Genomic DNA, 27,510 nt, shown 5'->3' with positions numbered 1-27,510 from the left:
AAGCCTTGCTGAGGGAGTGTTGCACTGTCAGAGGCACCACCTTTGGCTCATGTAAAAGATGCATGTCACTACTTGAATACAAGCAGAGGGCGTTCTCCCTGGTGACCCGGCCAAAGTTTGTTCCTCAATTGACATCACTAAAACAATTTAATCTGGCCATTATGGGAAATATGCCAATAAGTTTTTGCATATGACAGTGACAACATTAAAAAATTGTAAAACACATTAGGATGTTTTGAGACAAAGTACATATATTTTTTAAACAAGTGAAGCATTCATTTAAACAATTGCCAACAATCTTGGGATACTGCGTTGTCTGGAGATTATTTGCCCATCTCTGGGCTACAGTTTTACAGACACTGTCCTCTCCCTGGTACCTCGTCTATCTGGCTGTTCTTTGCAAGGCTGGGCAGTGACGTTCTCAAGTTATTCCACCATAGTTGAATCACACAATCCAGTCCTGATCCTGCCCTCATCCACATCCATGCATTTCCCAGTGGAGTGGTGAGCAAGAACAATAATCCTGGCTAATCTTTTCCACCCTTGTAAGCCCAGCTGGGGAACAGATAATTTGATTTCTTTCAGACCAGTCCCTAGCTATACCAGTCCAACTCAGCATGGATCAGCAATTCACCCCAGGGTCTTCCTGATTGAGCTGTCCTTTCATTGGTTCTTTGCTGGGGTGGGGGAGGTGGAGCAAGAGAAGCCATCAAATAAGATTTCAAAAATTTTAAACTGTCAAACACAACAGAATAACACACACACACACAATAAGCACCAAAGCAACGATGATCCATATTTTCCATCTTTATGGTAGAAGAGACAAGAAGTCATTGCTATGATCCAACACTGGCTAAGTAATGGTTTCATGTTCAGCACTAACAGACCAATTAGTAAATGGAAGACATTAATGAACATGATGGTTGGTGCCTGCCGAGCCCTGATTAACACCACTGCCTGAGCAAGGATAAGCTGATCTTCCTCAGCATCGCCCTGAAGCACAAGAGCAACTGTCTTGTTAAGGTGCAGCTATACGCAACAAAGCTGCTGCTCCAATATTTCCACCACCCCTCTCCCATCTAAAAAAAAAATCACATCCCAAGGTTAATATTGTGGTGGGTGGGTTTATGTTGTGACACCTGTTAATTAATTGGAATGAGGAACGGTTAGTAAACAGGAAAAAAAGGCAAGTAAAAGTACTTTTCTTCCTCTTTTTACTTAAGAAATTGCTTTACATCTTGTGACATGCACAGTCCATGGTATCAAAGTTATGCACGAGCCATGGGTAAACTCCCAACTTCACGCTCTGCGAGAAGGGCACATGTTTAATATGTTTATATGCCATTAAGTGACCAGAAGACCATTTTTCACCGGTGAACTTCAGTTATTACCTCTCGTTGGTAACACACAGTCAGAAAAACATGACTTTTCATATATATACTATCTTGATTATCGTACACCAAAACATACAACTGTGCTTTGCATTCGTCCTTCAGTTTTAAACGCTACACTGACGTACTTGGTACAAAGTGATAAAGCACAACTACCAAAAGATGCTATATGAGGAATGCTCCCTCAGACATCCTGGGACTGTGAAGAGTGACTCACCATAACCCACGCAATTATGGTATTCTTCTATGACATTGCTACAAATATAAAATAAATTCAACATTTATTTCATTTTTGATTAGTTGCTAACACAGTTTTTACAACTCTTTGGGAACCTAACCTTTTTTTTGTTCACATGTATAAACAGAGCATAGACAAATCAGTACAGCTGCCATCTTTTTGAGTGCCTGTAGCACAAGCACATATCTGAGGTGTTCACCTACGAACAGATGTCACCGACAAATCATATTATCAGCTTGTCCACCGACTCCCATCCGTGACAACCCTCATGACCATCTGTAAAGATACGCCTTCTGTATTTTCTTCCTACTGAACTGGCCTTCTTTTCCTTCCTGCTCACTGACATCATTAACGACCCTCTCTGTATGAGTGCCATTGTCTCTCCTTTAACATTGCTGTCCTTGTTCATTCAGCAACAAGCTTATACCATGCCCCATTGATTCTCCTGAATACTGTTCCATGCTACCTCCCACCCCACCTTTCCTTTGAGGTCTCTGAAGACTGTTAACACCCTTTTCCCACATATACATATTTTGCATTTCCCACAGCAATAAACTTTCCTTGGTCCAAATCGCCAAGATGAGTGTGACTAGGTTTTTTCATTACATTGTTGACTTCACCACAAAGTTTAACACAATTAATCACTCCATTCTTCTTCCCTACCTTTAAAACCAATCTCGACAAGACTCTCACTCAAGTAGTCCAACACACTCCCAGAAGGGTCTTCTTTTACAATCCCCATTTCTAAATATACCTCAAAGTGTCCTTGTTTAGACACATGTGCTGACGCAACCATTCCTCTGCAACTCCATGATCATCTCTGTGCACAATTGCTTCTTAAAACTTCAGCGAATCAGCATTATAAAGACTGAAAACACCTGGTTTAGCTCTGTCAAAATATCTATACCATACTTTCAGTTCCAATCCCTTGCCAGCTGCTTGTTCAGACCACATTAATTACAACTTTGGTGCCTAGTTTTGACCACGAGCAAAGTTTCAAATCCCACATCCTATCCACCACCCAAGACTGCTTCATTCCATGTAACATTCCATGAGTTATGTCCATGATCAAGTTTTGTTTATGGGTTTCAAAAAGATCCACGAATCTCTCTCTCTAATAATAACACACACACATATATATACATACACACACTGATGTGCTCCAAACATGCTGCATAATGCCTAGAACACGAGTATAATGTACACTGTCCATGTTCTCCATTCATCATCATACAGCTTTGTCAAAAACACCTAATACAAAAGTGGCAGATAATTTTAAGAAAAAAACAATATCCTCAGCAAAGGCTTAGCAATGCCCTACCTTTAGAAATGGAATGCCGAGTTGTGTAGCTAGTTAGTAACATGTCTTATGAGTGAATTGACAAGATGCGAATGAAGTAACCAAGACAGAACTGGATAGAAAGCTAATACTTATAGTGGCCATGCATCATAGAATCAGAAAGAACTGCTGGTTAGTTTTGAACTGGAGAGTAAACATTGAAGCTCCTTTGTAAAGTGTGAAGTGTTTAGTTACACATCACTGCAGGTGGCTCTTCCATAGCTATTGCTCCATCAACACTTTTGCCTCAGATCATCCCTGTCATGTGAGAGGAAGGGGGAAGTCAATAAGGAGAACCTTCACCCAACGGCAAAACCACAGCCAAGAGAGTGCATCACACCTTTTCGAGGATCCTCCACAGGGCCACCTCAGGAAACAGCTAAGTCATTGGTCTGTCCATCTGAAACACATAAAGGGACACTTTAGCAGACAACCCTCAAAAGGCTTTTTCAATACCTTGATCACACAAGATGCAGACAGTGGCCATGAGGACTTGGGCAGTAGCAATATTCTGTCATGTGCATGAACACACGAAGGCCTTGCATCAAGCAGTGCAAGCAAGGATGCTCAATCAAGTTGACTTGCTGGTCAGTTTTCGCACCCTTGGTAATAAGCCTCTCTCTATAGAGCTCATTGGAGTACTGTCTGAAGCCCAGTCTGGTGGCACTTTTGAAGCAGCCATGAATGCCAGTGGGCCTCACATACTATTTCCTCTTGTGCAAAGTTTATTGACATACCATAGAAAGGATCCTATCTGGATGCATAATGGCTCGGTACGGCAATTGCTTTGCCCATGACCACAAGAAACTACAGAGAGTTGTGGACACACCTTAGCAAATCACAGGAGCCAGCCTCCTCTCCGTGGACTCTGTCTACACTCCTTGCTGCCTCAATAAACCAACCAGCATAATCAAAGACCCTACCCACCCTGGACATTCTCTCTTCTGCCCCCTTCCATCAAGCAGAAGATACAAAAGCCTGAAAGCACGTACTACCAGGCTCAAGGACAGCTTCTATCCCGCTGTTATACAACTATTGAACAGTTCCTTAGTATGACAAAATTGACTCTTCACCTCAAATCTACCTATACTGTTCTCTGTAGCTGTTACACTTTATTCTACATTCTGTTATTGTTTTACCTTGTACTATCTCAATACATAGTGTAACGGTTTGATCTGAATGAACAGTATGCAAGACAAGCTTTTCAATGGATCTCGGTATATCTGACAATAATAAACCAACTCCAATTCTGCAGTGATGCAACCTGGTCAAACTCTTAAGGTAATTAATCAGCTTTTTAATCCCCATTTTATATCAATAACAATGGGTTTATTTCCATCATTACATACAAGAAATATTATTCCTTTACCTTTGTCACCTTCAATGATAATATGAAGCGTTATTTTTCCTCACTTCCAAGTCCACTGTGCTTCACTCCTCTTCAGTCCAGCAAGTCACTTAAAATCGATGGAACCACAGTGCAAAGTGGCCCTACGTTCAGCCCACTGCAGGAGGAGGCACACCCTCATTGACACAAAGGCAGCACAGTTCTCCTGACCACGGCTCAGATGTGCCCCTTTCCCAGTCTGTTTGATCTCAATCAGCATCCATCTGCAGACTCTTCTGGCTCCAAGTCTCCTCATTGCTGCAAGTACCATTGTGAGGTGACATCTCAGGCAAATGCAAAATGTGTCTGCTGCTGCTGCATCTGCACCTGCCTTTAAAAATGGAGGGAAGGGCACAGAATCCCTCTATTTGCAGTACCTCTGCTAGGAAGAGGAAAGATCTGTAAATCATCAACCTCGATGGTTACCTGTGAAGTGGAGCTCCAAGGCAGACCACCATAATTTCAGTGGTCCCTAGTTGTTGCTGCATTAGTGCTGAAATAATTAGCTGACCAAAATATGCCACTTACTCCTTGGCAATGCAGGTCAGCCAGCAGAATAACCAGGGAGATTTCCCCACCAGTCACTCAAGATCCCCAAAATCAGATACATAGGTCCTAGTTCTTGATTTGTATGTAACCCTTAACTTCAAACTATAGTTGAGAATTCGAGGTTTCACATCAGCCCTTCTCCTCCCTCCCTGCAATTGTGAGCTCCTTCACAATTTTGATGAAGGGACTTTGACCTGGAACATTTCCTTTTTGCCTTTTCCCATAGGTGCCATCAGACCTGTTGAATTATCTCCATAGTCTTTTGGTTTTTTTTATATTAATGTTAGTCTGCCAGCAACTGCATTTTATTTTAAATTGTCGGGCTCTGGATTTGTTGACCACCAGGGAGGTCAACAAGTTCAGAGCCTGACAATTTTTAAAACCACAGAGCATTTGGTCTCCAATTAAAATTATGGGTGGCATGGTAGCGTGGTGGTTAGCACAATGCTTTACAGTACAGGTGACCCGGGTTCAATTCCCACCGCTGTCTGTTAGGAGTTTGCATGTTCTCCGCCACCGCATGGACTTCCTCCTGATGATCCAGTTTCCTCCCACAGTCCAAATATGTACCAGTTTGTAGGTTAGTTGGTCATTGTAAATTGTCCCATGATTAGGTTAGGGTTAAATTGATGGGTTGCTGTGCAACGTGGCTCGAAGGGCCAGAGGGCCTATTCCGTGCTCTATCTCAATAAATGAATAATCAATATATTCAAACCTTTAATCACAGATTTTTAGTCATAGAGTCATGAAGTAATAGAGTATTGAAAAAGGCACATTGGCCTAACTCATCCATGCTGGGCAAGATTCCCATCTCAGCTAGTCCCATTACGCCATATATGGTCTATATCCCTCTTAACATTTTCCTATCTGTGTACCTGTCCAAGTGCTTCCAAAACGTTGTTATTGTACCTGCCTCAATCACTTCCTCTGGCAGCTCATTCCATAAACACACCACCCTCTGTGTGAAGAAGTTGCCTCTCCGGTCCCTTTTAAATCTTCCCCCTCTTACCTATGTCTCTAGTTTTTGATTCCCTTTTTTTGGGAAAAAGATTGTGCATTCATGCCATCTATGATGCTTCTATAAGTTTGCACCTCAGTCTCCTACAGTCCAATGAATAAAGTCCTATCCTGCCTAACTTCTCCCTATAACTACAGCCCTCGAGTCCTGGCAATATTCTTGTAAACCTTTGCACTCTCAGATACAGTTAGCTCATGGAGAACAAAGCTCAGCTCATTATGTGCACATGTGCTCACAAATCGGCTGCCACTCCAGACAAGTTTTCTTTTTTTTTTAAAAACTTAACTACTTGCAACCCCATTATTAATCATTTGCTAATTTCTATCTGTACACTGATGATCTGTACCTCTTTTTCTACCCCTTTTCATGACCTTCCTCTATCAGTGCTTTAATCATTGTTATTCAAACATCATCTTTTTGTCCATGCCCGACATGTATATAGACACAGCTTTGGGGATAAAATGCTCATGATATCTGTTTATGAGCTTTCATTTCTATCCACTGGTGCTTTTGGCAGTTTTAGGTCCTTTCTATCATTTATATGCACTCATGATAGCTCCTACACCTGATGAAACTGAGTTACTTGTCTTTTCTTTTACACTGGGATCAATCTCACTACTCTTATCAATACTTTCTCCATTGCAAGTTTTTAATAGCTTGCCAACTAAACAAACTCAATGACCTGGAATTCCATGGAAACCATGTGCAGGTAGAATCATAGAATTGTTTCAGCACAGATGCAGTTCACTTGACCCATCCTTGTATGACAAATTAGTCCTTTTTCCAATTACTCCTCCTGCACCTGAGGGCACAGATTTAATCATTCATAACATTAGTGAGATGTGCAAAATTCTGTTTCATCCAGAAGACAGAGGGGAGCACACTACTGGAAAGATGGTAGAGGAAGAAACCAGCATTGCATTAATGAAATACTTGCACATATACTGAAGAGCTGTGACCTACAGCCAGAAAGTAGGATTAAACAGTTTTTTTTCCAATGAGCAAATACATAATAAACCAAATGCCTTCTTCAGTGTTATAAATATCCTACCTTATTAGCAGCGGATGTTTTATTTGTCTCCAGTGTTACAAAGGACAGGTCTGGCTTCGTTGCTACGGAATGTGCCATTCAGTTAAGACTGTGTTGTACCACCTGTCCCTTGTGGAAGAATTTGTGCAGAACTCCTTTGACCACATGTCCATCAGTCTACATGGAATGCCCTCAGCATCCTGCAGGAGGAATCAGTGCATCCTGTGGGATGGTTCCATGAGCAGACTCTCAACGTCATTTGGCAGAATGCCTCATTGCCAGAACTCTCAAACAAGCACAGACCTAACTTGGTGAGAATGGCCCTCCTTACCAAATCCTTCATGCACATCTGCAGTCTCAATCCCACTGCACACTGCCCTCAAGGTGGCTGTGGTGGAAAGGAAATGGCCCTCCAGCTTCTCACGGGCTACGTATTTGCCAAGTCCAGAAAGGAATGCAGTGACCTTTGTCAAGTTTCATCCTGAGCAACTCTGTAACGTAGGGCTCTGTCTCTACACACTGCTCCCAGAGACACATACTGAGACAAACATTTGATGATCTTCAAGCAACAGTCACTTGGTTGTACTTTGGTCTGCCTGAAACCTACTGGACTTCCAATGCTGTGAGTTGTTAGCATAGGATCCTTGTCAACTGGCACATGAACTATGTGTCAAAGCTGGGTATGACTATAATGACAGAGTCCTCCGACTGCTGCACACACTGATGGGCTGGGTCCTTGTGCTTGGAATTGCAAAAATTGTCACATTTATGTTAAATGTTTAAGCAAATATAATGACGTAATGAAGACAAAGCAGTGCCCCATATTTTATAACTATATTTAATGAGGAATAAAGTCTTTTTTTGGTTAGAAAAAAAGATAGGGATTCCTGTAATGCCACTGGTCCTGGGCCTATGCTCAGGGGATCTTTGTTTCTTGCGTCCATTACCAATGTGCACACGGATGCTGCCTGATCTGCAAAGTACTTTTTCCTTGCACTGTCAGCTCTCCTTTCATTTGATTTCTTCAGTCTTCCAAATTTTTCTCACCTCCTTTCTCTAAAAAAATTGTTTTTATCTCCAACTAATCAGGTCGTGATGAAAGGTCATTAATTTGAAACTGTTGTCTTCCTCCCACAGATGCTACCCACTTTTTGATTTTATTTCAGATTTCCAGCAGCAGTTTGGCTGTATATTACTAAATCTTGTAGATTCCCATGCTATTGTCCACAATGATAAAAACTCTTGTGCACTGCACAGGCAAAAGACCTGACAGCATTCACTGCCTTGGCTTATTTGTGAGAGGATAACGATGAATAAGGTTAAGAGATGCCAGCACCCAATGTACTCCAGCATGAGTCAGCACCTTGAAAGGGGAACAAAAGTGTTTAAAAACCTCATTCTTATGTTGTATGAACAATGTTGTAATAGAGGATGATTATAGACCCTGGGCAAACTCCTGAAATTGTGCTTCCTCTTGGTAACGGCCAAGCCACACAGATTCTCTGTTATCTGTTTGGTTTAGTCACTGTCCGTGATGGTCCAGTGCTCAGCTGTGAATAAAGACACTTCCTATCCTCTTCTCATCATCTGGTCATGCTTAGAATCATGGCAGGACATATGAAGAACAGCATAGTTACAACCAGAGTTGCTATGTTGCTCCTCTCAGTTAAAGGGCTCTTGGAATATTCTTCTTCTCTTAAAAAATTAAAAGACATGAATTGCTCTGATGAAAGATCATCAATGCAAAACATTAACTTTTTCACTCTCTCCAGATACTTCCCAGTCTACAAAGCACTTCCAGTGCTTTACTTTGTTGTATTATTTTGATATATGCTGTGCAAACTAATAACATCAACCATACAAGTGCTGTTTGATCTGCCAAGTCCTTCCAGCCTTTTTTCTCCACCTTATATTTTCTCATGGCAGATGCCATTCAGTCCATCAAGTCTAGGCCAGATCGCTGAGCAACTTCCATTTCTGCTGCTTATTTCCATACTTCCTAATGTCACAGAAGAAAGCCATTTCAACCATGTGCTGGTTCTCACAGGAAGAACATGCAGGCTGCACACACACAGAACCCACAATCAGGATCGAATCTGGGTCTCTGGAATTGTGAGGTAGTTAACTCTAATCGTTCATGAGAACTTTTTTTTTATTTCATTGAGGCATTGCCTGCTCGTCCCTCAAAAATAGTGGACAAGTTCACAAACCTTTACTGTGACTGAGGAAATACCCACCGGCTCCTTCAGGTTGGGGAGGGGACATCCTCCTAGCAATGCTTGGTGGAATAATACTGACAGAAACTGAACCAGCATCAGGTAACAGTCACATGAACTGCTTCCATCTCTGACCAGAATGAGTGACTCCCTCACCCATCAAGGTGACCGCTGCACATCATAGCCACAGCTGGAACAACTCAGCATCTATGGAGGGGCCCCCTTCCCCTACTTTCTTATTCTGGCTTCTGCTCCTTCTTTTCTAGTCCTAACGAAGGGTCTCAGCCCAAAACGTCAACTGTTAATTTCCTTCTATGGATGCTGCCTAACTTGCCAAGTTCCTCTAGCATTTTGTGTGTTGCTCAAGATAAAATCATGCATCTTTGGCACAATATTAATTAAAGAAAAGGACATTTATGCAAATCAGTTACAAGTGGGGGGGGGGGGAGTAAAGGGGAAGGGCAAGTGCTGGTTATTTCTGACTCCAACTAAATAGCTCCCAGGTACAAGGTTAGAAAAAGGACATTGCAAATGTAACAATTCACTAAATGTGGACAGAGAGTACTTCAAATGTGTAAGTTTACACCTGCAAAATTAAACAGGTGGAGCAGGATCTGAAGCTTTACAGAACTTGAGGTCTTGATCTTCAAAAATCTTTTCCTCAGTTCACCAAAGGCAGTGAAAATACATTGAAGACAATGGCAAATTTCCTTATTCATGTATGCCATCGTGGACAGGAAGTGGGAAGTGGTTCATGTTTTCCAGGTCTTGTGATCCTTTATTGTTGAAGAGCAATGCAGAGGGACATTAGTAGAGGACTTGTATATTAAGAACATTCTGTGCAAAGCCCATTGTCCTATAAGCTTCAGCGACTGAGTTAATGATTACTGCCATGACCTACAGTTGGTATCCCAAGGCACTGGAGAGGCACCACCAATGCTGTCTCTGCTAATCCCTCAAGAACAGGGGTTCCCAACGTAGGCTCTATGGAACCCCCCTTGGTTAGTGGTAATGCTCCATGGCATAAAAAAGATTGGGTACCCCTGCTCTGGAAGGATCAGTGGATGAATACCAGCATCTTCAACATAGAGTTTCTAAGTATTCTCACTTGGCTCCCTTGAGCATGCCACATTTGCTTGCCTGACACAGGAAGCCTTCAGCAGACTCCATTCCAAGCTCTGATATGGGTAGATATTACCAGATGTAAAGTGGAACTTATTCAAGGGTGTGATCACATCCTCCTTGAGAAAGTGGAACTTTCTAGCTGACTCATGGGAACTCCTAGCACATGACTGCCCGAAGTAAAGAAGCAGCAACTGGGATGGTATAAGTTTGAGGCAGTGTACCAGGAGCAGACAAAAGCACAGTGTAGGCAGTGCACCATCTTACAAACAGTAAGTCCCATGTTGACCTCAGCAGTCATCTCAGAACTGGAGCAGAAGCAACTCAACGTCAATTATGAAGTATTTTACAATAAACAGATCTTAATTCATACATTACTCCAGTTTTCCTGCTAAGACTTTTTTTAAAACTTTGTTTAAAGACTTTTTTTTTATATAGGTGTATAAGATGATGAGGGGCATTGATCGTGTGGTTAGCCAGAGGCTTTTTCCCAGGCCTGAAATGGCTAACACAAGGGGGCATAGTTTTAAGGTGCATGGAAATAGGTACCAAGGAGATGTCAGGGGTAAGTTTTTCCTCACAGAGAGTGGTGGGGGTGTGGAATGCACTGCCGGTGACGGTGGTGGAAGCCGATACAATAGGGTCTTTTAAGAGACACTTAGGTAGGAACATGGAGCTTAGAAAAATAGAGGGCTATGGAGTAGGGAAATTCTAGGCAGTTTCTAGAGTAGGTTACATGGTCGGCACAACATTATGGGCCGAAGGGCCTGTAATTTGCTGTAAATTTCTATGTTCTATGGTCTAAACTCAACTCTTATTTCTTGCATTTGTCACCTGCCTGATGGTAGAAAGACAAAGAGGATGCTGGATGGATGGGTGGGGTCCTTAATAATACTAGGGGCCCTGTATATACAGCGCTCCTGATAAATGTCCCTGATGGTTGGTAGGGAGACCCTATGATCATCTCAGCTGTTCTCACAGTCCTTTGTAGGGACCTCCAGTCCAATGCTCGGCTGCTCCCATACCAGATGAAAATGCAACTTGTCAGGATATTCTCAATGGTGCTCCTGTAAAATGCAGTTAAGATGGGGATGGGAGCCTTGCTTGCCTCAGTCTTCTGAGGAAGTGGAGGTGCTGCTGTGCCTTCTCATTCAGGAGGTGATATTAAGGGACCAGGTGAACTCCCAGGAACCTTGTGCACTTCTCTCGCTAAGGAGGAGCCACGCATCCGCACAGGGTGATGGTTCATCTGCACCTTCCTGAAGTCCACAATGATTTCCTTTGCCTTCTCCACTTTCAGGCTTGAGTTGTTCTTCTCACACCAATCCACCAGCCGCTCCACTTCTTCTCAATACTCCATCTCATCATCGTCCTTGATAAGGCCAACCACAGTTGTGCCATCCGCAAACTTGATGACAGGGTTTGAGCTGGATCCTGCAACGCAGTCATGTGTCAGCAGTGTGAACAGCAGTGGGCTAGGCACACGGCCTTGGGGACTCAAAAAGCAAGAATAGTCGGGATGAGATGAAGGGTCTCGGCCCGAAATGTTGACTGTGCTTCTTCCTATAGATGCTGCCTAGCATGCTGCGTTCCACCAGCATTTTTTGTGTGTGTTGCTTGAATTTCCAGCATCTGCAGATTTCCTCGTGTTTGCGTAGTCAGGATGAGAAACAGTTTCTTCCCCCAGGCCATTAGGCTTCTGAACTCCCAGCTGCATCGTATTCGAGGTGTCACTGGTTAATCTGTTCCGTACCTTACAATATTTAAAATTACTGCACTTTAGCTTGTTATTCATGTGTGATTCATCTGTAGATTTTATCCATACCTTCCTAAGTTATTGTGTGTTTGTGTACTACTGTGCTTTACAGCCTGGTTTGAAGAAACGTTGTCTCGTTTCTGTATACATTATATGGTTATATAAACGTATATAGTTAAATGACAATAAACTTGACTTGAATGTTTATTTTACAACACTTTTCTGCAAGACTACATATGGAGAAAACAAAAGACAGAAACAATGAAAGCGTTCCTTGATGCAAACACAAAGAAATCTGCAGATGCTGGAAATTCAAGCAACACACACAAAAAATGCTGGTGAACGCAGCAGGCCAGGCAGCATCTCTAGGAAGAGGTACAGTCGACATTTCGGGCTGAGACCCTTCGTGAGGACTCGGCCCAAAACGTCGACTGTACTTCTCCTTATAGATCCTGCCTGGTCTGCTGTGTTCATCAGCATTTTTTGAAAGTGTTCCTTTATCTTATTTCTCTGCACCAACACTCGAGAGCAGGCAAGGGTTTTTAAGCACATACAGGGATAGAAGCCCCTCAAATCTATACAGGTTGATCTGTGACCTGTGGCCTAACTCCATAACCCCAGCTCTTAGCACCATATCTCTTAGTATTTTTGATTAGCAGCAATCTAACAGATTCCAATTAAAAAGTGACTATGCATCAGCCACTATTACAGGATGGAGCTACAAACCTCTCCCACATTCTGTGACAAAATACTTCCAACCTTTACTCCCAAAACTCTGGGGTGGGTTGGGGAAGAGAGGCACCAAGGTATAGTCCAATCTACTTATGCTTTCAATCATACATCTGATGTGCTTTTATCTTAAGAGGAAAGATCCACCATTCAAATTTTGAAAGTTAATAACATCAAATCAGTCCTTTCTAGAGCATTTTGAGAAATCACTATAGTCTCTTTTATCTTGATAGTCACATTACTTCCAGCAGAATTTTTGATTACTAATAAATTATTAATATATATTGTTTATCTGCCAAAACTGAGTGACAGTTTATTGCTCCACAGGGCAGTCATATTGATGTACAGTACAAGAGAAATAATGGTACAGCTAATGTTTGAAAACCTGCAAATTTCTCCACTGGTTAACTGTGTAACACAGATAGAAAGCACGAGACAGGAAGCTTAACAGCAAGTCCTCAAGAGTTATCTGCCACTTGTTCAAAGTGATCAGGGGATTTACTTTAGCTTAATCATTTTCACCTGTAGTTTACCGTGAGCCTTTTTCATCGATTGCAATGCACATGCACGCACACAGCTACACATGCACAGGCTGACACACTTTTAAATGGACGTCCATTCAGAACACCTGCACACACCCATAAAATTACTACTAGTAAAGAGGCTATTTATCCAACTAGCATTTATCACATTTACTAAATACCAAATTCCCACATTTCTTTGCTCCTCTTTCCACCAGCCATACTGAAAACCTATAATAAATCATAATGGTAAAGCTTAATCGAATTAATTGTCAACTAAATGGCTGCCTTCTTGAGCAAGGATTCCCATATCTGACTGCTATCTCAACAACCCCTACTATTAAGTGCATTTGAGTGGACATTGAATAATCTGCCGGCACTCACTGCCAAGGCACATGGTGTCTGCTTGTCTAAGCTACTGAAAGGTTGTCAGTGCCTGTGCAGCTGTTCCTTTGGTATGAAACAAATGCTTGCAGAAAGGAAAAGGGGATGTTAAAGTGAAAGACAAATAACCACACACAATTTCTCTTCATGGGTTACCAATTAATAATATACAGAACTCTATAAAATGTACAGCACTCATGTACCAAACACTCCCCACACTGCCATATTGAGCTAAATCCTTTTCTTACTACTTTGGTATAAGAGAGATTCATAATGACATACAATGCAAATTTTTAAAAATGTTTTTCTTATTAATTTTTTTCAATTATACATTTATGGGTCATAAATTGCAGATTATGGTGAGACCAACAAGTCTTTGTATTCTGTCAGCTCCCCCTCACCCACTCACGCCAATTTATAAAATAAAAATGTAATCTATTTTACGTTATTCCTGAAAGAGACTTGCACTCTTGCACTCAGCACTTTGGCAATTCCACTTTTGTATCGGCGGCTAGCAGAAGCTGTGGATAAAGGGCTTCTCTTGCATGTCTGAACTGATAGTAATCATCAAAAGGGTAACTGTGACATTTCTTAACAAAAAAAAGCCTTTAGAAAGTGGAATTCTTTATCACAAAGTACTGTTGAAACAGAGTACATTTTTTTTGCATATATACAGAATTGCTTGATAACGAATACTAATGGAAAGAGGGAGTGAGCAAGAGTGGGATTAGATTAAGAGGTTTATGTGGGGAAAACATGAAAACAGTTTTAATAGGCCGAATACCCACGGACTTCTGCTATACATACTCTGGCCTTGTGTTGCTACCTTTCTCCAAAGCATAATGATGCAATGGATTGGTAGAAGTATTTCAGCATGGCAGGTTGTAGACCTTTGCATGGGCTTGACCTTCTTCTGGAATAAAATATTATCACAAAGAAGTACACCATGTACAAATAGCAAAAGGAGCACACAACTTCTCAAACTTTGCCCATCTTTTACAAGTTCAATTACTGCAATTGAGACCTATAATACAACACAGAGCTTACACACTCGAGTAAGTGGTGTAATTTCCAAAACTCCTTTGCTCCAACATGCATACATTTAATGGCAGCCATTGTGGGCGCATGCACAGACTCTTTCAGTCTTTAGATGCACAATACAGTGTGGTATTGAATTGCACAGATTAGGAAGGCCCTGGTATTGGCCTAAGTTAAGTTAACTGATTTCATTCAGAATGATGGTAATGGCCAACCCTACAATTAATATCATTATCTCCAAGTTAAGGAAAGCTAGGCTCCCATTCCTGATTACATTTGAACCTAGTTGGAAAGCATGTTTCATGGATGGCACTTTGGAAGTACAGAATCTGGCTACGATGTCCTTCACTATAAAATAGCTATCCGTAGCCTGTTTTCCCAATTAACCAACTAGAAAAGACAGTTTACAACATCTCATCCATGTAAACTGGAAGTACTAGGACTGATGCCCATCTTGTGCCAAGTAAACTGATCTTAGCCTGGGCAGCAAATGGACTGTGCAGCTGGTCTCAGTACCCATGGACGACCGAGAGGGAAACGGTGCACCCTCCCGCCCACCACCATTCCCACTACTGACCAACAGTCAGCGAGTCGAACAGATTGGAGGAGGACAAGTGAGGTTTGGCTGGAACTTGGTTGTGATTTTCCCTCTCCACAGCCTTCTCAGGCACTATAAATGATGAGCTATTAAAGAGTGCCTAAGTCCAAAAGGAACCAACCTCAGCATGGATCAACATCCTTTAGAGAGAAGTGGTGAAAGAAACAAAAAATTGAATGTATTGATTTTGATCTTCGGCCCACTAAGGATATATGAGGCATTATCCAGCATTGTGCAAAATCATGCTGACACACCATAGATTGAAGACAATGTTTGTGGATAATCTCTGACAGATTTACTTTCTGTAGGAGTTCGGAGAAACCCGCTCTGAAACATTAACTCACCAGCCGTGAGAATCATTTCATGCAGATGATAGATCAATGCAACACTCCAAGCTTCCATAATGTACTTTCTACAAAATATTTTTTCTCTATTGATAGGTTTACAAATGTGCCAAGACAAACATAATCACTCATCCAATGATGCCACCAACCAAAACTTGAGGCATCAATTCAAGCAGTCATTCACTTGATTTCTTTTTGTACAGCTCTCCTCTTTTTTCTCTCTGCTCATTTGAACATGATGAGAGATTTCTTCTCCAGAGATCCCTCTGATAGTTTATATTTAACACAAGTCTGGATTGCAAGTATCTGATGGTGATTCAGTTATGGGGAACATCATTTACAGACACAATACGGTCATCATTCAAAAGGGTCAACTCAAAGTGCTCACAGGTCAATTGTAGCTTTGTAACTACACCACATGAAGCCACACAATACAATACAAAACAAGCTTTGAAACTGTAATTCTTTGGTTTGCAGAGTTTGCAATGAAATCAACCTTACCTCTGAAAGAAGGGTTTATAGTTCTGTTAATCCTACCCATTTGATGTCAACAATTATATACAAGATGACAAAACATAATAAAAAATACCTGAACACTGAGAAAGTGCATTGTTACCAAGTTAAGTGAACTCTTTGATGGGTGGGGGAGAAGAGGAGAAGTAAGATTATTTGTTCCTCATGTGAACAATTCAAATCCCTGTCACATTTTGTATCATGCTCTCCCAAGCAGAATCAGCTAATTTATAGCACAGAAAGAGGCTATTCAGTCTATCAAATCTGTATTGGCACTGGCCCCTGTATTGGAATTGCCCATTCCAATCATCTTTTTCTCCCCCTTAGCCTTTCTATAATTTTAAATCAAATACTTTCAATACTTTTTCAGACATCTCCACTACAGTATCCACTTGTGGCAAAAGTGTTCCATGTTTTGACAACTGTCTGTGTGTAAAGAAATTGTCGTCTAAAGAACAAAGGGGATGGTTAGACAATGCTGAGGGCCTTGCTGCTTCTTTACGATTGCTGTTCCATTTACTTTCCCAGAAGCTTTCAACTTCGTTCAGTCATGTGTAAATTGGCCGGACCACCTGACCCCCGCTCCATAACCCCTATGTATTAGTTTGTGATTTATATATACACTTTAATTACGCTTGCTATGGTACCAGACATCATTCAAAATGGTAATATATTCGCATATTTTATACACTTATATCCGCAAATGTATAAAATTATTGCAGGGAATCCCATTTGACATGAAATATCGGTGTCACCCTTCCGCAAACATGTTAAGAGGGGATGGTAGACATTGAAAGTGGTTCTGCTAGCAATATGTTTAAGTTTCATTCATTACTGCTGAACCCGGATCAACCAGTCTGAGAGGGGGAAAAAAACAGCAAGACCAAACATACTCTACTGAACATTCACGACCCAAAACATGCAATAATAAATCAGAACATTTGCACGTAGCAAATTAGAAAAAAAGGCAAATTTCCTCTTTGTATATACATATATTATGGAAAACGACGCCAGTTTAAAAAAAAATAGACGAAAGCCGTCTGCACCCAACAAACTGCAGACTGGGCATATGCAAAGATTGAAATCGCTCAGAATTAATGATGCCGCACAAACAAGCCTGAAATTTGAACAAAATAAAAAAAACAACCAAGGCAAAGGTTCTTTCCTGTGCCATTGCGACTATTACATTTATTCAGATCCACCACCTTTAGTTAAAATAATTAGGAAGAGACTGACCGATGATCTCCTGAAGCTCATAGGCATCTCTTGAATTTGGCCACTGGGACCCGGCTAGCAGCTCCTCCGCCATGATGCTGTGAGTCACAATGCGGCGAGAGGCAGCTGTGGACAGAGCGTTCAGCAACTTTATACATACATATACACATACGCGCGCATACACACAGCTCATAATATAAAAACAGGCACCGTCTCGCTAACTGCTCGTCGCTGTTTCAGGCACACATAAAAAAATGTTTCATTGTTATGCAGTTATCCAATTTACAGGTTTACCGTTGTATTCTGTCTCTGAAACTAATAATGATTCGTGTAATACCCTCCCTTGAGATGGCACAGGACTATGGGTCCCGTTGGTGTAAATGTCCACATCGCGCCTAAGAGGTGTCTCTAAAACTACAAATATGTGATTAGGCCTCATTTTCCTCCGCAGTAATACTAACTCTCTCCTGGTTAGTCGGCAAAGGAGAAAATTCAAGCCGGACTCTCGGTTCCCTGGGCTCCGCCCCTCCTGGCGTTTTTTTTGCCTTTTTGCCTTGTGTGTGAGGAAGAGAGAGGCTGCCTCGTTGAGGTGGGATAAGAGTGATGGGGTACATTATCACACTAGTGTTTTATTTCCTGTCGTTTGCATCAAAGCAGCAGCAGCCGAAGGAAGCATTTTTCTTGTATGGCGTCTCCTGGTTTCTAAGGTGACGGGAAGGGGATTTAAACGTTGACGTCTGCCTTCGCCCTCGACAAGCATTTGTTCCTGGGAAGGAATTTTCTAAAGGAAAAGTCTTTCTGTTTGCGGAGGCTACTCGTTCTACCTCTGAGGTCAGTACCAACCTCTACAGGACCTGGCACATTGGCAAGGAATTCACCACGGCTTGGAATATTCCATAAAACCATGAGAGATAGGGGCAGAATTAGGCCATTCGGCCCGTCGAGTCTGCTCTGCCATTTCATCATGGCTGATCCATTTTCCCTATCAATCTCATTTTCCTGCCTTCTTGTAACCTTTACACTCTGACTAATCAAGAACTATCAACCTCCACCTTAAATGACTTGGCCTCCACAGCTGCCCATGGCAACAAATTCCACAGATTCAGCACCTTTTGGCTAAAGAAATTCCTCCTCTTTGATCTAAATGGACATCCCTTTATTCTGAAACTGTGCCCTCTGGACCTAGACTCCCCCACCATGGGAAACACTTTCTCCACGTCCACTCTAGCTACGCCTTTCAACTCTCAATAGGTTTCAATGAGATCCCTCCCCCCACCCCCCACCATTCTTCTAAATTCAAGTGACTACAGGCCCAGAGCCATCAAACACTCCTCATACAATAACCTTTTCAATCCTGGAATCATTCTCATGAACCTCCTCTGAACCCTCTCCAATGTCAGCACGTCTATTTCTCAGATAAGGGGCCCAAAACTGCTCACAATACTCCAAGTGAGGCCTCACCAGTGTCTTATAAAGCCTCAGCATGACATCCTTACTTTTATATTCTAGTTCTCTTGAAATGAATGCTAACATTGCATTTGCCTTCCTCACCACCAACTCAACCTGCAAGCTAACCTTCAGGAAATCCCGCACAAGGACTCCCAAGTCCCTTTGCACATAGGATTTTTTGAATTTTCTACCCGTTTTTGTTCCTTCTACCAAAGTGCACGACCATACCTTACCTGGCACTGTAATCCATCTGCCACTTCTTTGCCCATTCTCCTAATCTGTCGAAGTCCCCCTGCAGCCTCCCTGCTTCCTCAACACTACCTGCCCCTCCACCTATCTTCTTATCGTCCACAAAGCCACCAATTCTGTCATCCAAATTATTGATATATAATGTAAAAAGAAGCAGTCCCAATACTAACCCCTGCAGAATACCACTGACACCGACAGCCAACCGGAAAAGGCTCCCTTCGTTCCCACTCTTTGCATCCTGCTGATCAGCCAATCCTCTATTCATGCTAGTATATTTCCTGTAAGACCACGGGGTCTTATTTCATAAGCAGCCTCATGTGTGGTACCTTGTGAAAGGCCTTCTGAAAATCTAAGTGCACAGCATCCACCTGCTACCTGCTTGTTATTTCCTCAAAGAATTCCAACAGATTTGTCAGACAAGATGTTCCCTTGAGGAAACCATGCTGACTTTGGGCCATCTAATTATTTGTCTCTAAGTACCCTGAGACCTCATCCTTAACAATCAACTCCAATATCTTTCCAACCATTGCGGTTAGGCTAGCTGACCTGTAATCTCTGTTCTTCTGCCTCCCTCCCTTCTTGAAGAGTGGAGTGACAACTGCAATTTTCCAGTCCTCCGGAACCATTCCAGAATCAAGTGATTTTTGAAAGATCATTACGAATGCCTCCACAATCTCTTCAGCTACCTCCTTCAGAACCCTGGATTGTGGTCCATCTGGTCCGGGTGACTTGTCTACCTTCAGACCTTTCAGCTTCCCAGTACCTTCTCTCTAGTAATAGCAACTACACTCACTTCTGCCCCCTGACACTCTTGAACTTTGACACTCTTCCACAGTGAAGACTGATGCAAAATACTTATTTAGTTTGTCTGCCATTTCCTTGTTCCCCATTACTACCTCTCCAGCATAATTTTCCAGCTGTTTGATATCTACTCTCACCTCTCTTTTACTCCTTATGGCTTTTTTAGTTGTCTTCAGTTGGTTTTTAAAAGCTTCCCAATCCTCTAACTTCCCACTAATTTTTGTTCTATTATATGCCCTCACTTTTGCTTCTATATTAGCTTTGACTTCCCTTGTCAGCCATGGTTGCATCATCCTGCCTTTAGAATATTTCTTCTTCTTTGTAAAGTATCTATCCTGTGCTTTCCAAATTGTTCCCAGATACTCCAGCCATCACTGTTCTGCCGTCATCCCTGCTAGTGTTCTCTTCCAATCAACTTTGGCCACCTCCGCTCTCATGCCTCTATAATCCCCTTTACTCCACCGTAATACTGATACATCTGACTTTAGCTTCTCCCTCTCAAATTGCAGGATGAAGACTATCATTTTATGATCATTGTCTCCTAAGGGTTCCTTATCTTTAGCTCCCGAATCAAATCTGGTTCATTATACAACACTCAATCCAAAATAGCCTTTCCCCTCATGGGTTCAACCACAAGCTGCTCCTAACATCCATCCTGTAGACTTTCTATAAACTCTCTTTCGGGATCCAGCACCAACCTGATTCCCCCAATATACCTGCATATTGAAATCCCCCATGACAATAGTAACATTGCCTATTGACATGCATTTTCTATCTCCCACTGTAATTTGTAGCCCACATCTTAGCTATTGTTCAGAGGCCTGTATATAACTCCCAACAGGGTCTTTTTACCCTTTCAGTTCGTCAACTCTTTCCACAAGGATTCTACATCTTCTGATCCTATGTCACCTTTTCTAAGGATTTGATTTTTTTTTACCAATAGAGCCACCCCACCCCCTCTGCTTACCCTCCCGTCCTTTCGATACAATGTGTACCTTTGGATGTTTAGCTCCCAACTCTAATCTTCATTCAGCCATGACTCAGAGATGCCCACAACATCATACCTACCAATCTCTAACTGTGCTACAAGATCATCTATCTTATTCCATATACTGCATGCATTTAAATATAACACCTTCAGTCTTGTATTTGTCATCCTTTTCGATTTTGCCCCCAACTAAAAAGGCAATACATGGAGAAAAAAATGAGGTATGAAGGTAAACTAGAATATAAAGGAGGATAGTAAAAGCTTCTTTAGGTATGTGAAAAGCAAAAAAATAGTTAAGACCAAAATTGGGCCCTTGAAGACAGAAGCGGGTGAATTTATTATGGGGAACAAGGAAATGGCAGACAAGTTGAACAGGTACTTTGGATCTGTCTTCACTAGGGAAGACACAAACAATCTCCCAGATGTAATAGTGGCCAAAGGACCAAGGGTAATGGATGAATTGAAGGAAATTTATATTAGGCAGGAAATGGTGTTGGATAGGCTGTTGGGTCTGAAGGCTGATAAGTCCCCGGGACCTGATGGTCTGCATCCCAGGGTACTTAAGGAGGTGGCTTTAGAAATTGTGGATGCATTGGTAATCATTTTCCAATGTTCTATAGATTCAGGATCAGTTCCTGTGGATTGGAGGGTGGCTAATGTTGTCCCTCTCTTCAAGAAGGGAGGGAGAGAGAAAACAGGGAATTATAGACCGGTTAGCCTGACATCGGTGGTGGGAAAGATGCTGGAGTCAATTATAAAAGATGAAATTACGACACATCTGGATAGTAGTAACAGGATTGGTCCAAGTCAGCATAGATTTACAAAGGGGAAATCGTGCTTGGCTAAACTTCTGGAATTTTTTGAGGATGTAACTATGAAAATGGACAAGGAAGAGCCAGTGGATGTAGTGTACCTGGACTTTCAGAAAGCCTTTGATAAAGTCCCACATAGGAGATTAGTGGGCAAAATTAGGGCACATAGTATTGGGGGCAGAGTACTGACGTGGATTGAAAATTGGCGGCTGACAGAAAACAAAGAATAGCGATTAATGGGTCCCATTCGGAATGGCAGGCGGCGACCAGTGGGGTACCGCAGGGTTCAGTGCTGGGACTGCAGCTGCTTACAATATATATTAATGATTTAAATGAGGGAATTAAAAGTAACATTAGCAAATTTGCCGATGACACAAAGCTGGGTGGCAGTGTGAAATGTGAGAAGGATGTTATGAGAATGCAGGGTGACTTGGACAGGCTGGGTGAGTGGGCAGATGCATGGCAGATGCAGTTTAATGTGGATAAATGTGAGGTTATCCACTTTGGTGGTAAGAACAGGAAGGCAGATTATTATCTAAATGGAGTCAAGTTAGGAAAAGGGGAAGCACAACAAGTTCTAGGTGTTCCTGTACATCAGTCACTGAAAGCAAGCATGCAAGTACAGCAGGCAATGAAGAAGGCTAATGGCATGCTGGCCTTCATAACAAGGAAAATTGAGTATAAGAGCAAAGAGGTCCTTCTGCAGCTGTACAGGGCCCTGGTGAGACCACACCTGGAGTACTGTGTGCAGTTTTGGTCTCCAAATTTAAGGAGGGACATTCTTACTATTGAGGGAGTGCAGCGTAGGTTCACAAGGTTAATTCCCGGGATGGCGGGACTGTCATATGTCGAAAGATTGGAGCGACTGGGCTTGTATACTCTGGAATTTAGAAGGCTGAGAGGGGATGTTATTGAAACATATAAGATTATTAAGAGTTTGGACATGCTGCAGGCAGGAAGCATGTTCCCGCTGATGGGTGAGTCCAGAACCAGAGGCCACAGTTTAAGAATTAGGGGTAGGCCATTTAGAACGGAGTTGAGGAAAAACTTTTTCACCCAGAGAGTGGTGGATATATGGAATGCTCTGCCCCAGAAGGCTGTGGAGGCCAAGTCTCTGGATGCTTTCAAAAAAGAGATGGATAGAGCTCTTAAAGATAGTGGAATCAAAGGTTATGGGAATAAGGCAGGAACTGGAAACTGATAGTGGATGATCAGCCATGATCACAGTGAATGGTGGTGCTAGCTCGAAGGGCTGAATGGCCTACTCCTGCACCTATTGTCTATTGTCTATGTTACACTGCAACTCATCCCACTGACTGCAAATCTGCCCTGTTATCTGCCTGTCCTTCCTAACAGTCTCACTACACACTCCATCTGGTCGTATACCAATTGCCCCATCCTCAGCCCAATCACTTCATTTCCCATCCCCCAGTCAATTAGTTTATGCCCTCCCCAACAGCTAAGGTTTCAGGGCCTGAGGCAGATGCAAGTATCTCCCATCCAAACTTAAGACTTATTAATACCATTGGTATTGAGGAATCACTGATTGCTCAAATACAAGACAGACCTGTATTTCTGTAGCACCTGTTACCAGAGAATATCTAAAAGCACTTTACAGTCAATTAAGTACTTTTGAAGTGCTGTAATATGGGAATATGTCTAACAGACAAGTGAGCGACCGGTAGCCTCAACAAAAACAAACAACTAATCAATCAAATCCCCAATTTTTTCCACATTGCTCTTCACTATTTATGATGACTTTCCAGTATCTTGCGAAATGTTAACTTTAATCATAGCACCTTAAACATATAAAAGTTATCACTGAACAGCCATACCCTGAGAAATCCCAGAAGTAACTGGCTGGTTGAGAGCCTTCCTACTGATATTTCCCAATCTCTGATAAAGCGTTGACTCTGCAGAATCTCTTACAGACTACCTCACACACTACTGCTGTAAGATTGAAAGTTGAATTTTGCAACCCAATTTTATTTATTACTTTTAGTAATGGAACTTTTGCAAATAAAGTGGAAATGCACAATTTACAAACTTAGGACTCATACAGTACAGGAAGAGGCCATATGACCCATTGCATCTGTACCGACTCTGGTAGCCATCCAAGCAGGTTTGTTCCACTGCTTTTAGTCAGTAGTCTTCAAATCTTTCCTCTTCAAGCATATATCCAATTCCCTTTTAAACATTACTATTGGATCTACACCAAACATCCTTTTGGAAAACATATAGCAACTTGCTGCACAAAATATGTTTCTTTATCTCCCCCACTGGTTCTTTTTCAATTACCTTAAACCTGTGTCTTCTGTTTATTGCCTCTCCTGACAGTGGGAAATGCTTTCCCCGCTCCCATTCCTTTGCAATTCCACCATTTCAATGGAGTCTCCTTTTAACCAGCTTCTCCAGTTTGTCATCAGTGAGAACATTCCAGCTGTGGTGTGGCACAGTATCACAGTTAATAGAGCTGTCGGTACACAACTCAAGTGACCCAGGTTTGATCTTAACTCCAATGCTGTCCGTGTGGACCTTGCACATTATCTGCAACTGTAAGGGATTCCTCTGGGTTTTCAGATTTCCTCCCACATCCCAAATATATGCAGGTTGGTAATGGTAAATCACTTTGATCAATCTGCATTAAAATACTTCTTGTTGTTCTGTAATCTTTCTTCAAAGTTTGCATAGCTTCAGCATATCACCAAAATCTTTGATAAACTTCTATAGATGCACAGTAGAGAGCATCCTAACTGGTTGCATCACCGCTTGGTAAGGAAACATTAATGCCCAGGAATGGAAAAGGCTGCAGAAAATGGTGAACACAGCCCAGTCCATCACAGGCAAAGCCCTCTCCACCATTGACTGCTGGCACAAGAAAGTAGCATCCATCATCAAAGACTCCCACTATCCAGGCCATACCCTCTTCTCACTACTACCATTAGAAGAAGGTATAGAATCCTTAGGTCTCACACCACCAGGTTCAGGAACATCCACGACTCTCTAACTATCAGGCTTCTGAATCAGTGTAGATAACTTCCCTCACCTCAACTCTGAACTGATTCCACAACCAATAGACTCACTTTCAAGCGCAAACACGAGGAAATCTGCAGATGCTGGAATTTTAAGCAACACACATAAAAATTTCTGGTGAATGCAGCAGGCCAGGCAGCAATTTTTATGTGTGTGACTCACTTTCAAGGACTCTTTACAATTCATGTTCTCAGTATTATTTTTTGATTTTCACAGTTTGTCCTCTTTTGCACATTGGTTGTTTGTCAGTATTCGTTTATGTATAATTTTTCGTAAATACTATTGAATACCTTTTTTCTGTAATGCGTGCAAAAAATTAATCTCAATGTAGTATATGGTACCATATACTCAGTTTGATAATAAAATTACTTTGAACTTTGGCTTAACAGGTGACATGAGGACCTTAAAGAATGCCTCTTTCTGTCACATTCCACCTGAGGTCATATATGGTAACATACTGTATATGTACTTTGATAATAAATTTATTTGAACTTCAAATTTTCTGTAAAAAAAAAGTGCTTAATTTACGTTGATGTTTCTCTTGTGAATGCTCTTATCTGATTCTATATGCCTGTAATGCTGCTGCAAGTAGCACCTGTCCATACATGTACAATAAACTCATGACAATAAACTCAGCTTTGACTTTTTACTGCTAGTGAGTGGGTGAATGGTGGAATCTGATGGGAGTTGATGGAAAAGTGGAGTGAATAAAATGGGATCAGAGTGAGTGGATGGTTGAAGCACAGTCTCAGTAGGCCAAAGGGCCTGTTTCTGTGCTTTATATCTCCGTAACTAAACTCCTCCATAGTCTCCCTGGATTCTTTGTTTCCTTCTTTCAAACAGAAGTGGTCTCACTTAACACATAACACGAGGAAGAGTGAAGAGAGTCATTCGATTCACTTTACCTGTGTTACATACCCTCTCAAGTGTTGCATGCAGCCAGCCAAATTCAGAATCAGAATCAGGTTTAATATCACTAATGTATGTTGTGAAATTTGTTGTTTTGCAACAACAGAATTCCAGCATAAGGCAGTTGGGCTGCAGACCAGGACTCTTCCTCCCCTCTCAGCCCCACTGACCTAGTTCTATGGATGGTGCTAGGTCACTTCCAATAAAAGAAATGAAAGCAGAAAATGCTGGAAACATACAGCAGCTGAGGGAGCAGCTATGGAGGACTGATGACATGAAGGTGGGTGGGGGTAACGAGAAGAAAAGTCAAAAAGAATGCTGTATGATAGGGTGAAATGCAGGAGTGATCAGATGAAAAATAGTGTTGATAGTATAAGAGGGGAAAATGGAACTGGGACAAATAAGGAAACAAAAGTCAGTCTAAGGAGGATGGATGAGAGATTTTAGGAGATGTCTCTCCCAATAATATCAAGGCCCAATTATTTCCCCACTCCTACCAGATCTCAAACTCCCTGACTGGCTCCCAATTCTAAGCCTCTATGAATGATACAATATCTGAAAACTCTTTGATATTGCGTCCCTCCGGCTTGAATACTGAGTTTTCCCATGCCCTCCTGCTGCTAGCTATTAGCCTATCCCTACTTCAGCTTCTCCCCTCACAAGGCTTGTTCATTGTTTTCAGTGGAATAGTAGGGATATCGCTAAGGGATTTTATATTATGCCTTATGATCAATGAAGAGAGAGTCTCAATCAGGAAACCAGAAATTTTTCTTTCCTTTTCAGCCTTGAAGGCATTGACTCAATCAGTATTAGCTCTCTGATATTGAGAGATTACATTCAAAGAATGAGGGGTAGGAATTCATTTCAGGTGCTAGCAATGGAACAGGTGACATGAGCCACTGGACATAATGTGGTAATTGCTAGATAATTCCATGGCACCCAAGGGAATTAAATATTGGGGGAAATATCAACTGGACGGATAATCTAATATGGTTTATTTTGTGCTGCCATCCAAGATAGGTTTTAGCCATTAATATGAGGATTGTTTATAACTGATTCCATACCCAAAATATCTTCATCAACACATACTTTTGGAGAGGAATCAATGGATAGTAATCAAAAGTGGTAACACTATTCCCTCCCTCATGTAGGAGCACCAAGGTCAACTACTGAATCAATATCACTCAGTGTTACCCATGAGATTAGTTAACTTGCACAAATAAAGAATTGGATACGAGGCCCTCTTGGTATGTTTCATTAGTACAGCATTGATTTGTCCACTAAGGGTGCTTGCTAGAAATATTTACATAAAATATAGAACAGTACAGCACAGTACAGGCCCTTTGGCCCACAATGTTGTGCCCACCTTTGAACCTACTCCACAATTAACCTAACCCAGTGTTTCCTGGGGAGGGTGGTTATGTGTCCTGAGAGGGAATAAGGAGAAATAGAAGTTGTCAGAGGGTGTTCAGGATTCTTGGCTGGTGGGGGGGGGGGGTGCGGTAAGCAGCACCCTAAACTTGAGTCACAAGATCTGACTGACTGTGTCAACTCACTGCTGTCGTCAACATCCGAGAGGCATTCCCCGTTTGTGTTCATTTTTTAATTTTAATTTAGCCCCGTTAATGAATGATAGGTATGTACTCTATGAGACTGAAGATGGTGAAGCCTTGAATTCTAATCCTGCTAAGAAACAGAAACTACAGAAAGTGCGTCAATACGATGTTACATACCTGAAGTATGATTTTATTCTGTTCCCGTCAGATCAGTGGTGCCCCATGTGTCTTATTTGTAATAGTGTACTGTCTAATGAAGCCATGAGACCATCAAGATTGCAAGACGCTTCCATAAAAGACACCCTGAAAAGGCTACTTATGGTAT

At 41.8% G+C, this 27,510-nt stretch overlaps 1 protein-coding gene across 2 annotated transcripts in view; it reads right to left on the bottom strand.

Annotated features, from left to right (window-relative positions):
- LOC134340131 (STE20/SPS1-related proline-alanine-rich protein kinase-like) overlaps window positions 1-27,510 on the bottom strand; it is a 121,110-nt gene that overhangs the window by 45,542 nt on the left and 48,058 nt on the right. For both annotated transcript variants that reach the window (XM_063037014.1, XM_063037015.1), the window contains exon 4: window positions 17,410-17,514. In XM_063037014.1, coding sequence (XP_062893084.1) covers window positions 17,410-17,482 — 73 coding nt within the window. In that variant the 5' untranslated portion in view covers window positions 17,483-17,514. The remainder of the gene's footprint in view (window positions 1-17,409; window positions 17,515-27,510) is intronic.

This window comes from Mobula hypostoma, chromosome X1 (genome assembly GCF_963921235.1).
Source record: "Mobula hypostoma chromosome X1, sMobHyp1.1, whole genome shotgun sequence".
NCBI lineage: Eukaryota > Metazoa > Chordata > Chondrichthyes > Myliobatiformes > Myliobatidae > Mobula > Mobula hypostoma.
Note: the sequence above shows the minus strand (reverse complement) of the source record. Positions and strands in the feature narration are given on the sequence as shown.